At 41.8% G+C, this 13,263-nt stretch overlaps 1 protein-coding gene across 3 annotated transcripts in view; it reads right to left on the reverse strand.

The window, feature by feature from the left end:
• The window catches only part of LOC112246731 (serine-rich coiled-coil domain-containing protein 1-like), a 129,553-nt gene that overhangs the window by 38,197 nt on the left and 78,093 nt on the right, over positions 1 to 13,263 (reverse strand). Inside the window, exon 10 of one of the 3 annotated variants that reach the window (XM_024415257.2) lies at positions 11,668 to 11,705. The exons of the other annotated variants lie outside the window; for them this stretch is intronic. Within the exon in view, the coding sequence (XP_024271025.1) occupies positions 11,703 to 11,705 (3 nt within the window). The 3' untranslated portion in view covers positions 11,668 to 11,702. The remainder of the gene's footprint in view (positions 1 to 11,667; positions 11,706 to 13,263) is intronic. 3 annotated transcript variants of the gene reach the window in all.

The raw sequence follows: 13,263 nt of genomic DNA on the forward strand, positions 1-13,263 counted from the left end.
GAGTAGCCAGAAATAACCTTTCAGATCAACTTACCAACAACATCTAGTGAGTTGTCTTTTCTCGGCCACCAGAGAGAGCCTTGTAGAAGCATCACAATCCCCAACCTACTAACCAGAACTAGTTCTCTGGTCCAGAATGTACAAGTGAACACAATTAAATATTCAGAGTAATATTTGAACAGGCCAATCACATGCTGGCGGTATTAAGAGCACTCACTGTAGAGATATTGGCAGGTGAAGTTATTGATATTTCCTGTTTAATAAACTGGGCTAGCTATTGGCTAGCTTACCTCTGCTTTAGATATGTTTTTACAGTATGAAGAACAGAAACCATTGTATCTCCTCACTCAGGTATTCACAATCTAGACCAGACCTGGGATCAAATACTATTTCAGGTATTTTAATTAACCAGCCATTGAATTAGCCAAACAGGAAAGGAGCCTTAGACGAGAGATTTTGCCACTGGCCAATGCAGTGAAGCTACAGATGGCTCGGTATGGTCTTTCCTGGGACTCATTCGGACACAGGTAGTCAGCACAGCTTGTGTTCATTACACACACCTCAACCAAACTAAGCCCATGGGCCTGACATAGAAAGAGATTAGAACATAGAACATAACACAAAGTCTGCATGAGAGTCAATGGTGCATCAGTCCAGGGGATAGACCCAGGTGCTCCTAGCACATGACTCCCTAAGCACTATATGGATAAAACAGAGCAACATGCAATACTAAGCATGTTCAGTACTTTATTAGGGAAGAGAAACCCAATGTAACTTAGCTTGTCAACGTCTTGCTTGGCTAATTTCTCTCGTTCTGATGGGTAGCACTTGATTAAATCAGAGCTCTTTAATACAACCATTAAAACAAATAGCGGCAGTTACGCTAATGAAAAGTAACGCTAATTTAATACTAGAAAAATCCTTTCACAATAGCCTCGATGACTTCGCTCATACTTATGGGTAATTAGCCCATTAACGGCACTTGTAGAGAGCATGAGTATCACGGCTGGATGTCAGCCGCTGTGGAACGATACCTCATATATCTGGTGATGTTGACAGAAGGGCTTTGATAAAAACTGTTTAGCCTTAGCCTTGCCATCACTGAATGCCTCAGGGGAACCGAGACCAAAAGCTCACAAAAAGAGCAGATTAATTTAATGCGAGGAGTCATGACAGGAAGCAGGCTTGACTTTTTCAAACAGTTCTCAGCGGATTGTGGAGGAGTTAGTTCAAACCAATTCAACGACTTGTATGGGTGTCTGTTGAATCATTAAATCCTTCCACTTTCATGTCCTGCTCTGGTACAAAAAAAAACAATAATATTAATAAGAACAAAATGAAGTATTTTTTCAGCATTCAGGAGTGTTACAAGCTTGAGTTAAAGGCCCCAGGAATAGACAGTGCCCTGCAGCAGTCTTAACACATCCCTCTGCCTGTCACTTACCACCACAGTCGCCACCCCACCACTGCTCGTGAGTTTAAGTTACAGGTTACATTTGACTACTTATTCCAAACTACAAAAAGATAAATTGGCAGAAATCAGCAAAACAATGCTCTCTTTACACAAAAACACGAAATAAAACACTATTCACTGTCTCCGTTTAAAGTGGGACGGTTACCATAACGATAACACTCTGAGAAACCTCAATCAGGTCTGTGCCCCCGTCTTTAATTGTGCGTTCACATTCCATTCTGATGAGGACATTGTTCAGCTAATTAGTGTAATTAGATTGGTCGCATTTAGCCTGACCCCCAATGGAATCGTGATCTCTCCATGCAGCACCTGACCTTGACTATGATCCACCAGAGTGCTGTGACTGAGTCACTGCCACACAGTTCTCTTGACACAGCACATCGACAGGCAGCAGATCTCAACCCACACTCCACTCTAACCCGGTTTACAATGGCCACATCAATTAGTTACTTGTTTACCCAAGACCACAGGACAGACTGTCAAGCAGAGCCGCGAAGTCACACACACACACGCAAAGAAACTCACTGTTTGTTAGCGAGGATGGGTTCTTTTCCCATCCTGCTTTTTAGTCCACAGTGCCTGCCAGGTCTGCATTATTATAACACAACAGACCAAAGCCCCTGCCTGGGCTATGATTAATGAAATTCCATTATATATGCCCTTCAGCGCAGCGTCTGCGTTTCACAGGATCAGAGGGGACGTTGGGCATTACTGATTCCCCGGGCTCGGTTTTGTGCTGCTGGCTGGACCTGCACGGAAGGGCCACTTCCACTGGATCAATGGAAGGTGAAATTTGGAAAACTTTTGCGAGAGGCCTGTCCACCGGACTCTGGGGCCTCTTTCCGCATTCATGAAACAGATGTCCCTTCATTAATAAATCCAGGTCTGGAGTCAGAAAAATTAAAAGAGACAGGCGGAGAGAGAGAGAGAGTGAGGGAAAGAGAGAGAAATAAACAGAGTGGGAAAGAGAGAAAGAGAACAGCCTTACATGCACTAAATTAGCCACTCCAGCTCTGACGCACGCACACACACACGGCAGAGACTCGCTAGCCATGTAATTACTGTGCACTACAGTGAGTAAAGGGAAGATGAGGAACGTTCTTATAGGCTCCATATTTCACTGAGTGTCAACACACTGGGTAGGAATGCACTTAACTTTTATCACACAGTCAGTGTAGCGATAGTGATCACACGTTTAATGCTCCCACTGAGCAAATGTACATTAAATGTTCATGCAAGTTTCCTTAAAGCTCTTAGTTCATACAGTTGATGCACGCACGCACGCACTGACTGAGTATCTCTCTCTCAGATTCCAAATACTGTAAATCTACCAAAGAAAGGTCTGTTAAATTGCTCACTTGAATATATGCAGTTTAAGAAACAAGATTCATGAAATATGCTGTCTAGTGCAGTCAAACAATATTCATGTATTGGCAATATCAGAGACTCACTTGGACTCTTCTTTTGAGGATGCTGAGATCTCTATACATGGATACAATTTGTTCAGAAATAGATATGGGGGTGGAGCTGCAGTTTACATCTTGAATCATATTCCAGCAAAACAACGGAAGGACCTGTACTAGTTGTTTGCTGCTATAGATTTCATGTGAAATATCTTGATGTAATTTGCTAAATGTTGGATAAGGTATCTGATAAAAATAGGGAAATGTATTTTGGGGGAGGTAAATAGATTTTTTTTAAACACCAACTGTCCAATGAAAAATAAATGTATTTCTGTTGCCAATGTACGTAACCTGACCCATGTTATGACATTACCAACCAGAACATAATAGGTCCGGTATCACATCAACTTGTAACGATCACATTTTTACTAAAATGGCTGAACATTGTTCTAAAGCTGTATCAGTGGCACTAGGTTGTTGTGATCGTAACTTGGTTGCACTCACTAGGAAAACTAAAATACCAAAGGCATTTGTAATCTACCCAAGGTCCTACAGAGGGTTCAATCAGGACTCATTTGTGGGTGAGATTAAGAATGGGCAATGGTTAGAAGTGTGTAATAAGGATGAGTATAGCTGAGTGTAGCTGAAAAGCACGCCCCTTTAAGAAATTATTTATGAATATAGCTGATAAGCACACCCCTTTAAGAAATGATTTATGAGTATAGCTGATAAGCACGCCCCTTTAAGAAATGATTTATGAGTGTAGCTGATAAGCACGCCCCTTTAAGAAATGATTTATGAGTGTAGCTGATAAGCACGCCCCTTTAAGAAATGATTTGAGTATAGCTGATAAGCACGCCCCTTTAAGAAATGATTTATGAGTATAGCTGATAAGCACGCCCCTTTAAGAAAATGCACTGTCAGGTCAAACGGTGCCCCATGGATTGATGATGAGCTGAGAAATTTCATGATTCAATGTAAATCTGGCACTCTGTTTGATAAGAAAAGTTATTGTAAATGAAGAAATCTTGTGACCAAGCTAAACAAAGGCAAGAAGAAGGGATTCTATCAGCACAACATTGATGAAGTGAAGGGTGATGGGAAAACTGTGGAGAACGTTGAAAGCTATTATGGGTAGGAATTTGAATATGTACGCCTCTTTTGTTAAATCAGAGGGAATATTTATTACAAAACAACTGGACATTGCAAACTACTTTAATTAATATTTTACAGGCAAAGTGGACAAGTTGAGGAATGCTATGATTCCAACCTATGGCTCCATGTCATATACGGTTGAAGTCGGAAGTTTACATACACCTTAGCCAAATACATTTAAACTCAGTTATTCACAATTCCTGACATTTAATCCTAGTAAAAATTCCCTGTCTTGGGTCAGTTAGGAACACCATTTTATTTTAGTTGAGAGACTGATTTATTTCAGATTTGATTTCTTTCATCACATTCCCAGTGGGTCAGAAGTTTATATACACTCAATTAGTATTTGGTAGCATTGCCTTTAAATTGGTTAACTTGGGTCAAACCATTCATTTGTCCCATTCCTCCTGACAGAGCTGGTGTAACTGAGTGTAACTGAGTCAGGATTGTAAGGACTCCTTGCTCACACACGCTTTTTCAGTTCTGCCCACAAATGTTCTATAGGATTGAGGTCAAGGCTTTGTGATGGCCACTCCAATATAGAGGTCGACCGATTATGATATTTCAACGACCAATACCGATTATTGGAGGACCAAAAAAAGCTGAAACCTACTAAATTGGACGATTTATATATATATATACACAGTGGGGCAAAAAAGTATTTAGTCAGCCACCAATTGTGCAAGTTCTCCCACTTAAAAAGATGAGAGAGGCCTGTAATTCTCATCATATGTACACTTCAACTATGACAGACAAAATGAGGGGAAAAAAATCCAGAAAATCACATTGTAGGATTTTTTATGAATTTATTTGCAAATTATGATCCATTTGCGACCAAGCTTTAACTTCCTGACTGATGTCTTGAGATGTTGCGTCAATATATCCACATAATTTCCATCCTCATGATGCCATCTATTTTGTGAAGTGCACCAGTCCATCCTACAGCAATGCACCCCCACAACATGATGCTGCCACCCCCGTAATTCACGGTTGGGATGGTGTTCTTTGGCTTGCAAGCCTCCCCCTTTGCCTCCAAACATAACGATGGTCATTATGGCCAAACAGTTCTTTTTTGTTTCATCAGACCAGAGGACATTTCTCTAAAAAGTACGATATTTGTCCCCATGTGCAGTTGCAAACTGTAGTCTGGCTTTTTATGGCGGTTTTGCAACAGTGGCTTCTTCCTTGCTGAGCGGACTTTCAGGTTATGCCGATATAGGACTCGTTTTACTGTGGATATAGATACTTTTGGACCCGTTTCCTCCAGCATCTTCAAAAAGGTCCTTTGCTGTTGTTCTTGGATTGATTTGCACTTTTCGCACCAAAGTATGTTCATCTCTAGGAGACAGAACGCGTCTCCTTCCTGAGCGGTATGGCGGCTGCGTGGTCCCATGGTGTTTATACTTGCGTACTATTGTTTGTACAGATGAACGTGGTACCTTCAGGTGTTTGGAAATTGCTCCCAAGGATGAACCAGACTTGTGGAAGTCTACAAAACATTTTTTGAGGTCTTGGCTGATTTCTTTTGATTTTCCCATGATTTCAAGCAAAGAGGCACTGAGCGTTTGAAGGTAGGCCTTGAAATACATCCACAGGTACACCTCCAATTCACTCAAATGATGTCAATTAGCCTATCAGAAGCTTCTAATGCCATGACATCATTTTCGGGAATTTTCCAAACTGTTTAAAGGCACAGTAAACTTAGTGTATGTAAACTTCTGACCCACTGGAATAGTGATACAGTGAATTATAAGTGAAATAATCTGTCTGTAAACAATTGTTGGAAAAAATGACTTGTCATGCACAAAGTAGATGTCCTAACCGACTTGCCAAAACTATAGTTTGTTAACAAGAAATTTGTGGAGTGGTCGAAAAACAAGTTTTAATGACTCCAACCTAAGTGTTTGTAAAAGTCCGACTTCAACTGTACCCTTATAAAAAAATTGCATCATGAAGGAGAGGCAATGTATGTTTGAATTTCACCAAGTAGAAAGGGAAGATGTAGAAAGGATGCTGTTGTCTCTTTTGGATGACAAGTCACAGATCATCTTGACACCAAATTGATAGAGTTCCAGCTGAACAAATATCAGCCCCAATCGCTTGTATGTTGAATACATGCTTGATGTATAGGGTGTGCCCAGAAGTCTGGAAAGAGCCACAAGGTCATTCCACTACCTAAGGATAAAAAAATATGCATTCACTGGTCCTAATAGTCATCATATAAGCTTGCTGTCTGTGTTAAAAAAAAATCAAATAATTGACTTATTGTCACGTTCTGACCTTTATTTCCTTTGTTTTGTCATTATTTAGTATGGTCAGGGCGTGAGTTGGGGTGGGCAGTCTATGTTTGTTTTTCTATGATTGGGGTATTTCTATGTTTCGGCCTAGTATGGTTCTCAATCAGAGGCAGGTGTCATTAGTTGTCTCTGATTGAGAATCATACTTAGGTAGCCTGGGTTGCACTGTTTGTTTGTGGGTGATTGTCTATGTTGATGGCTTGTGTCAGCACAGTTCTCATTAGCTTCACGGTTGTTATTTTGTTTATTGTTTTTGTATAGTGTGTTCCAGTGTTTCAGTGTTTTCTTTATTAAAATTCATCATGAACACATATCACGCCGCATTTTGGTCCTCCGATCCTTCTCGCCTCTCCTCTTCAGATGAAGAGGAGGACGACCGTGACACTTATAGGATTATTTCTCATGTTATGGTCTGACAACGGGGTTCCAGCATGCAAACAGAGGGGCATTCTACAAGTACGGCCTTAGCACAAATGACAGATGATTGGTTAAAGAGTATGCATAACAGGAAGTTAGTTGGTGCAGTGTTGCTAGATTTTCAGTGCTGCTTTTGATGTAATTGATCATGAACTGATACTTTGTAAACTCAAATGTTATGGTTTTAAGTCTGCAGTCCTTTATGGAAAACTATCTATCCAGGAAAAGGCAAAAAGTGTTCTTTAATGGTAACTTTTCAATCAAACAGGAAACCACTCACCCAGAGGCGGCGCTCCTAGTGGCCGGAGAGTTTAATGCAGGGAAACTGCAGTTCTACCAAATCTCTAACAACATGTTAAATGTGCAATCAGAGGGGGAAAAAAATTCTAGATCACCTGTACTCCACACACAAAGCGTACAAAGCTCTCCCTCGCCCTCCATTTGGTAAATTCGACTACAACTCTATCCTCCTGATTCCTGCTTACAAGCAAAAATTAAAGCAGGAAGCACCAGTGACTCAAAATGGTCAGATGAAGCAGATGCTAAACTACAGGACTGTTTTGTTATCACAGACTGGAACATGTTTCGGGATTCCTCCGATGACATTGAGGAATCCACCACAACAGTCACAGGCTTTTCAATAAGTGCATTGAGGACGGCGTCCCCACAGTGACTGTACGTTCAGAAGCCATAGATTACAGGCAACATTCGCACTGAGCTAAAGGGTAGAGCTGCTGCTTTCAAGGTGCGGGACTCTAACCCGGAAGCTACAAGAAATCCCGCTATGCCCTGCGATGAACCATCAAACAGGCAAAGCGTCAATACAGGGCTAAGATTGAATCATACTACACTGGCTATGACGCTCGTCGGATGTGGCAGGGCTTGCAAACTATTACAGACTACAAAGAGAAGCACAGCCGCAAGCTGCCCACTGACACGAGCCTACCAGACGAGCTAAATCGCTTCTATGCTCGCTTCGAGGCAAGCAACACTGAGGCATGCATGAGAGCATCAGCTGTTTCAGACGACTGTGTGATCACGCACTCCGTAGCCGACGTGAGTAAGACCTTTAAACAGGTCAACATACACAAGGCTGCGGGGCCAGATGGATTACCAGGACATGTGCTTCGGGCATGTGTTGACCAACTGGCAGGTGTCTTCACTGACATTTTCAACATGTCCCTGATTGAGACTGTAATACCAACATGCTTCAAGCAGACCACCATAGTCCCTGTGCCCAAGAACACAAAGGCAACCTGCCTAAATGACTACAGAACTGTAGCACTCACGTCCGTAGCCATGAAGTGCTTTGAAAGGCTCGTAATGGCTCACAACACCATTATCCCAGAAACCTTAGACCCACTCCAATTTGCATACCACCCAAACAGATCCACAGATGATACAATCTCTATTGCACTCCACACTGCCCTTTCCCACCTGGACAAAAGGAACACCTATGTGAGAATGCGGTTCAGCTCAGCGTTCAACACCATAGTACACTCAAAACTCATCACCAAGCTAAGGATCCTGGGACAAAACACCTCCCTCTGCAACTGGATCCTGGACTTCCTGACAGGCTGCCCCCAGATGGTGAGGGTAGGTAGCAACACATCTGCCACGCTGATCCTCAACACTGGAGCTCCCCAGGGGTGCGTGCTCAGTCCCCTCCTGTACTCCCTGTTTACCCACGACTGCATGGCAAGGCACGACTCCAACACCATCATTAAGTTTGCTGACGACACAACAGTGGTAGGCCTGATCACCGACTACGACGAGACAGCCTATAGGGAGGAGGTCAGAGACCTGGCCAGGTGGTGCCAGAATAACAACCTATCCCTCAATGTAGACTAAGGAGATGATTGTGGACTACAGGAAAATGAGCACCGAGCACGTCCCCATTCTCATCGACGGGGCCGTAGTGGAGCAGGTTGAGAGCTTTAAATTCCTTGGTGTCCACGTCAACAACAAACTTGATTGGTCCAAACACACCAAGACAGTCGTGAAGAGGGCACAACAAAGCCTATTGCCCCTCAGGAAACTAAAAAGATTTGGCATGGGTCCTGAGATCCTCAAAAGGTTCTACAGCTGCAACATCGAGAGCATCTTGACCGGTTGCATCACTGCCTGGTACGGCAATTGCTCGGCCTCCGACCGCAATGAACTTCAGAGGGTAGTGTGTACGGCCCAGTAAATCACTGGGGCAAAGCTGCCTGCCATCCAGGACCTCTACACCAGGCGGTCTCAGAGGAAGGCCCTAAAAATTGTCAAAGACCCCAGCCACTCCAGTCATAGACTGTTCTCTCTACTACCGCATGGCAAGCAGTACCGGAGTGCCAAGTCTAGGAAAAAAAGTATTCTCAACAGTTTTAACCCCCAAGCCATAAGACTCCTGAACAGGTAACTAAATGGTTATCTGAACTATTTGCATTGTGTGCCCCCCCCCCAACCCCTCTTTTACACTGCTGCTACTCTCTGTTTTATCTTATATGCATAGTCACTTTAACTATATATTCATGTACATACTACCTAAATTGGCCCGACCAACCAGTGCTCACATTGGCTAACCGGGCTACCTGCATTGTGTCCCACCACCCGCCAACCCCCTTTTTTACCCTTCTGCTACTCTCTGTTCATCATATATATGCATAGTCACTTTAACAATACCTACATGTACATACTGCCTCAATAAGCCTGACTAACAGGTGTCTGTATATAGTCTTGCTACTCTTTTTTCAAATGCCTTTTTACTGTTTCGCTGTAAGGTTTACACCTGTTGTATTCGGCGCACGTGACAACTAAACTTTTATTTGATCAGTAAATATATTCACTGTGGTGTTTCTCAAGGAAGCTGCCTAGGCCCACTTCTCTACTCAATCTTTACTAATGATTTACTACCTTCAGTAATGAACAAAGCAAGACTGGCAATGTATGATGATGACTCTACAATGTATAGCGCAGCATCAGAATGTAATGAGCTAACAGATGTACTGAGTAGTAAACTAAGAATGGTGTCCGAGTGGGTTGATATGAACAAATTGGTGTTGAACATTTCTAAAGCTAAATGTATTGTATTTGTTTCAAGATATATGCTTGCTGATGATCCTAAAATTGAATTTGTCAATGAATAGAACGCATGTAGAGCGAGTGAAGAAAAAAAACTACTAGGGATCAGATAATATTGTTATGGGTAAGGGAATTTCTGTTACACGAAAATGTTCAGAGTATGTAACGTCTTGCACTCTGAATCAGGTGATTAAATCCCTGGTCCTATCACACTATCCAGTCATCTACAGCAAAGAAAGATATGAAAAAGCTCCAAATGGCTCAAAACAGGGCTGCCAGATTATCTCTTCATTGCTCTAAACAGGGCTGCCAGATCATCTCTTCATTGCACTAAACAGGGCTGCCAGATCATCTCTACATTGCTCTAAACAGGGCTGCCAGATCATCTCTTCATTGCTCTAAACAGGGCTGCCAGATCATCTCTTCATTGCTCTAAACAGGGCTGCCAGATCATCTCTTCATTGCTCTAAACAGGGCTGCCAGATCATCTCTTCATTGCTCTAAACAGGGCTGCCAGATCATCTCTTCATTGCTCTAAACAGGGCTGCCAGATCATCTCTTCATTGCTCTAAACAGGGCTGCCAGATCATCTCTTCATTGCTCTAAACAGGGCTGCCAGATCATCTCTTCATTGCTCTAAACAGGGCTGCCAGATCATCTCTTCATTGCTCTAAACAGGGCTGCCAGATCATCTCTTCATTGCTCTATCTATATGAATATTATCCAAATGCATCAGAATCTCTCATGGCTTCATGTTGAAAACAAATTATTATCCAGTCTTCCGATAGTAAATTAAGGGCATATAAAGACAACCCAAGCAAAGGACAAATTCGACATAAATCAACAGTTTTACATAGAGCCATAGCTGAATGGAACTCTTTACCTAATCCATATTTCTCAGGCAAAAAGTAAATTCACCTTCTAGAAAAAAATATAAGAACATCTAATGCGATAGACCATATAACTGGAAGGGAAATAGAAAGCATCAATTGAATGTTAAATGTGTTTCCCGTCAATTAAAATACCTGTCTGTATGGTCTACTTGTTAAATGTTTGTAAAGTCTTCACTTAAAATTGTTTGTAATGTCTTATTAATTGGTGTTGGACCCCAGGAAGATTAGCTAACGTTACAGTGTTAGCTAAAGGGGACACTAACAAAATTCACAGTGCATTTGGAAAGTATTCAACAAAGTACTGACTAAAGGGTCTGAATACTTACAGTACCAGTCAAATGTTTAGACACACCTGCTCATTCTAGGGTTTCTTTATTTGTACTATTTCCTACATTGTAGAATAATAGAGAAGACATCAAAACTATGAAATAACACATATGGAATCATGTAGTAATCAAAAAAGTGTTAAACAAATCCAAATATATTTTATATTTGAGATTCTTAAAAGTAGCCACCCTTTGCCTTGATGACGGCTTTGCACACTCTTGGCATTCTCTCTGCTTTTGGTCATTGTAAATGTTTGGTTTTATTGGACTCTATTAGACATGTCATACTCTGACCTTTACTGTATGAAAATCCATTCTAATCTGCCATAGGATGGAACCATGGGAGACTGCTCACCAAGAGACAGCGATCAAAATAAAAAGACAGCACACCTACATGGACAATCGTTTAATGTGATGGCGGAGATGCAAGCAAATCAAATGTGATTGTTTTGAACACCTTTAGTGATATTTTCCCGGGTTTGGTTCGTTGGGATTTATTCATTTAGGATGACATTATTAGGATGTTTTCTGTATTTGGTGATTAGAGGGAGGGATGGGAGTGCCACCATGCCTTGATTACAGACAGGCAGACAGATAGACAGGCAGACTGGCTGCATCACACAGAGAGAGATCTCCTACCTGCATGGTGCCTCAGCCACATCACATGATGCTGGTCACTGCGAAGCCAAGGAGTGGATGGGAAAACAACAATATGGAGAGATGAGTATGTTAGAGACAAACACGATGAATACATACAACATGAATTGTTTACATGAATTAAATTATATTGTGGATAGCTCAAACATCCCTTCCTACATGAGCAATAATCTGTGAATTGTCACAAATAAATTTAAACGCCATAAAGTCCCCTAATTCTGACAATATTGTTCTCGGGGGAACTTGTTAAAGAAAAAGGACTGGACATTTGGATGCTTATTGGAAGAGAGGACATAAAGGGACAGATGGCATACATCAGAAATGTGGAGAACGAAGAGAAGTTAACCATGGTTGGAATTAGCATTCTAACGGGACTACGTGCAACACAGAGTAGTGAAGCCAGAGAAGGAGACATCGGAGGACAGAGAAGAATGGGATCAATAGAACGAATATGAGGGAGCAAAAGAAAAGCGAGCAATAAGGGGAATCTAAAAAGGAGACAAGGAGATGGGAAAAGGGGGGATGAACATGGAGGAGAGGAGGGAGGGGGGCAGAGAAAGAGGGGCACAGGAATAGGGATGTAAGAAAGGAGATGAGAACAGAGAGGGGACATAGAATCAATGAGTAATGATGAGTGATGGTGGAGTGACAGTTAGAGAAGAGAACAAAAGGATACAAAGAGGATACAATAACAGTGTGTTCTGGGGAAGGATGAAACATCACTGGTGCCAGACAACAGAAGGCAGCGAAGTAGAATAGAATAGACAAGTAACAAGGGCACTTGAGAGTAGACAACTCTGTTAAAATGGTAATCTGGCTTAACCTTTAACAAAGGGCTGAGGGGGTGAGAGAGAGACAGACTATGAATCATTTAGCGCCCTGTCATCCCTACTGACATCCAGTGGTATGATAGTAATTATATTAACCCGCTCATACAGTCAATTAATATTTGCACCAATCACCATTTGCAGTGAGTCAGTGGGGGCAGATGGAAGAACATCCTACTGATAAGAACAGCAATGAAACCAAATCAAACTTTATCTGTCACATGAGCCAAATACAATACAGACCTTACCATGAAATGCTGACTTACAAGCCCTTAACCAACAATGCAGTTCAAGAAAGACTTAACCTTTTGCATGTAGGGGGCAGTATTTTCGTTTTTGGCAAAAAAACGTACCCATTTGAAACTGCCTATTTCTCAGCCCCAGAAACTAGAATATGCATATAACTGTCATATTAGGATAGAAAACAATAAAGTTTCCAAAACTGTAAAAATATTGTCTGTGAGTATAACAGAACTGATATTGCAGGCAAAAACCTTTGGATTTTCCTATCAGGAAGTGCCTCTTATTTGGAAACCTCTGTTCCTATGCATGCCTATCCTCCATTTAAAGGGATATCAACCAGATTCCTTTTTCTATGGCTTCCCTAAGGTGTCACCAGTCTTTAGACATAGTTTCAGGCTTATAATTTTGAAAAATGAGCGTGAAAGATCACATTGCGTAAGTGGATAGGTGGGGGCTTTCAGAGTGAGTTTTGAGCTACAGAGTAAAGCGGCCATTGTTTCTCCCGGTG

The sequence above is a fragment of the Oncorhynchus tshawytscha genome, linkage group LG04 (genome assembly GCF_018296145.1).
Source record: "Oncorhynchus tshawytscha isolate Ot180627B linkage group LG04, Otsh_v2.0, whole genome shotgun sequence".
NCBI classification, from domain to species: domain Eukaryota; kingdom Metazoa; phylum Chordata; class Actinopteri; order Salmoniformes; family Salmonidae; genus Oncorhynchus; species Oncorhynchus tshawytscha.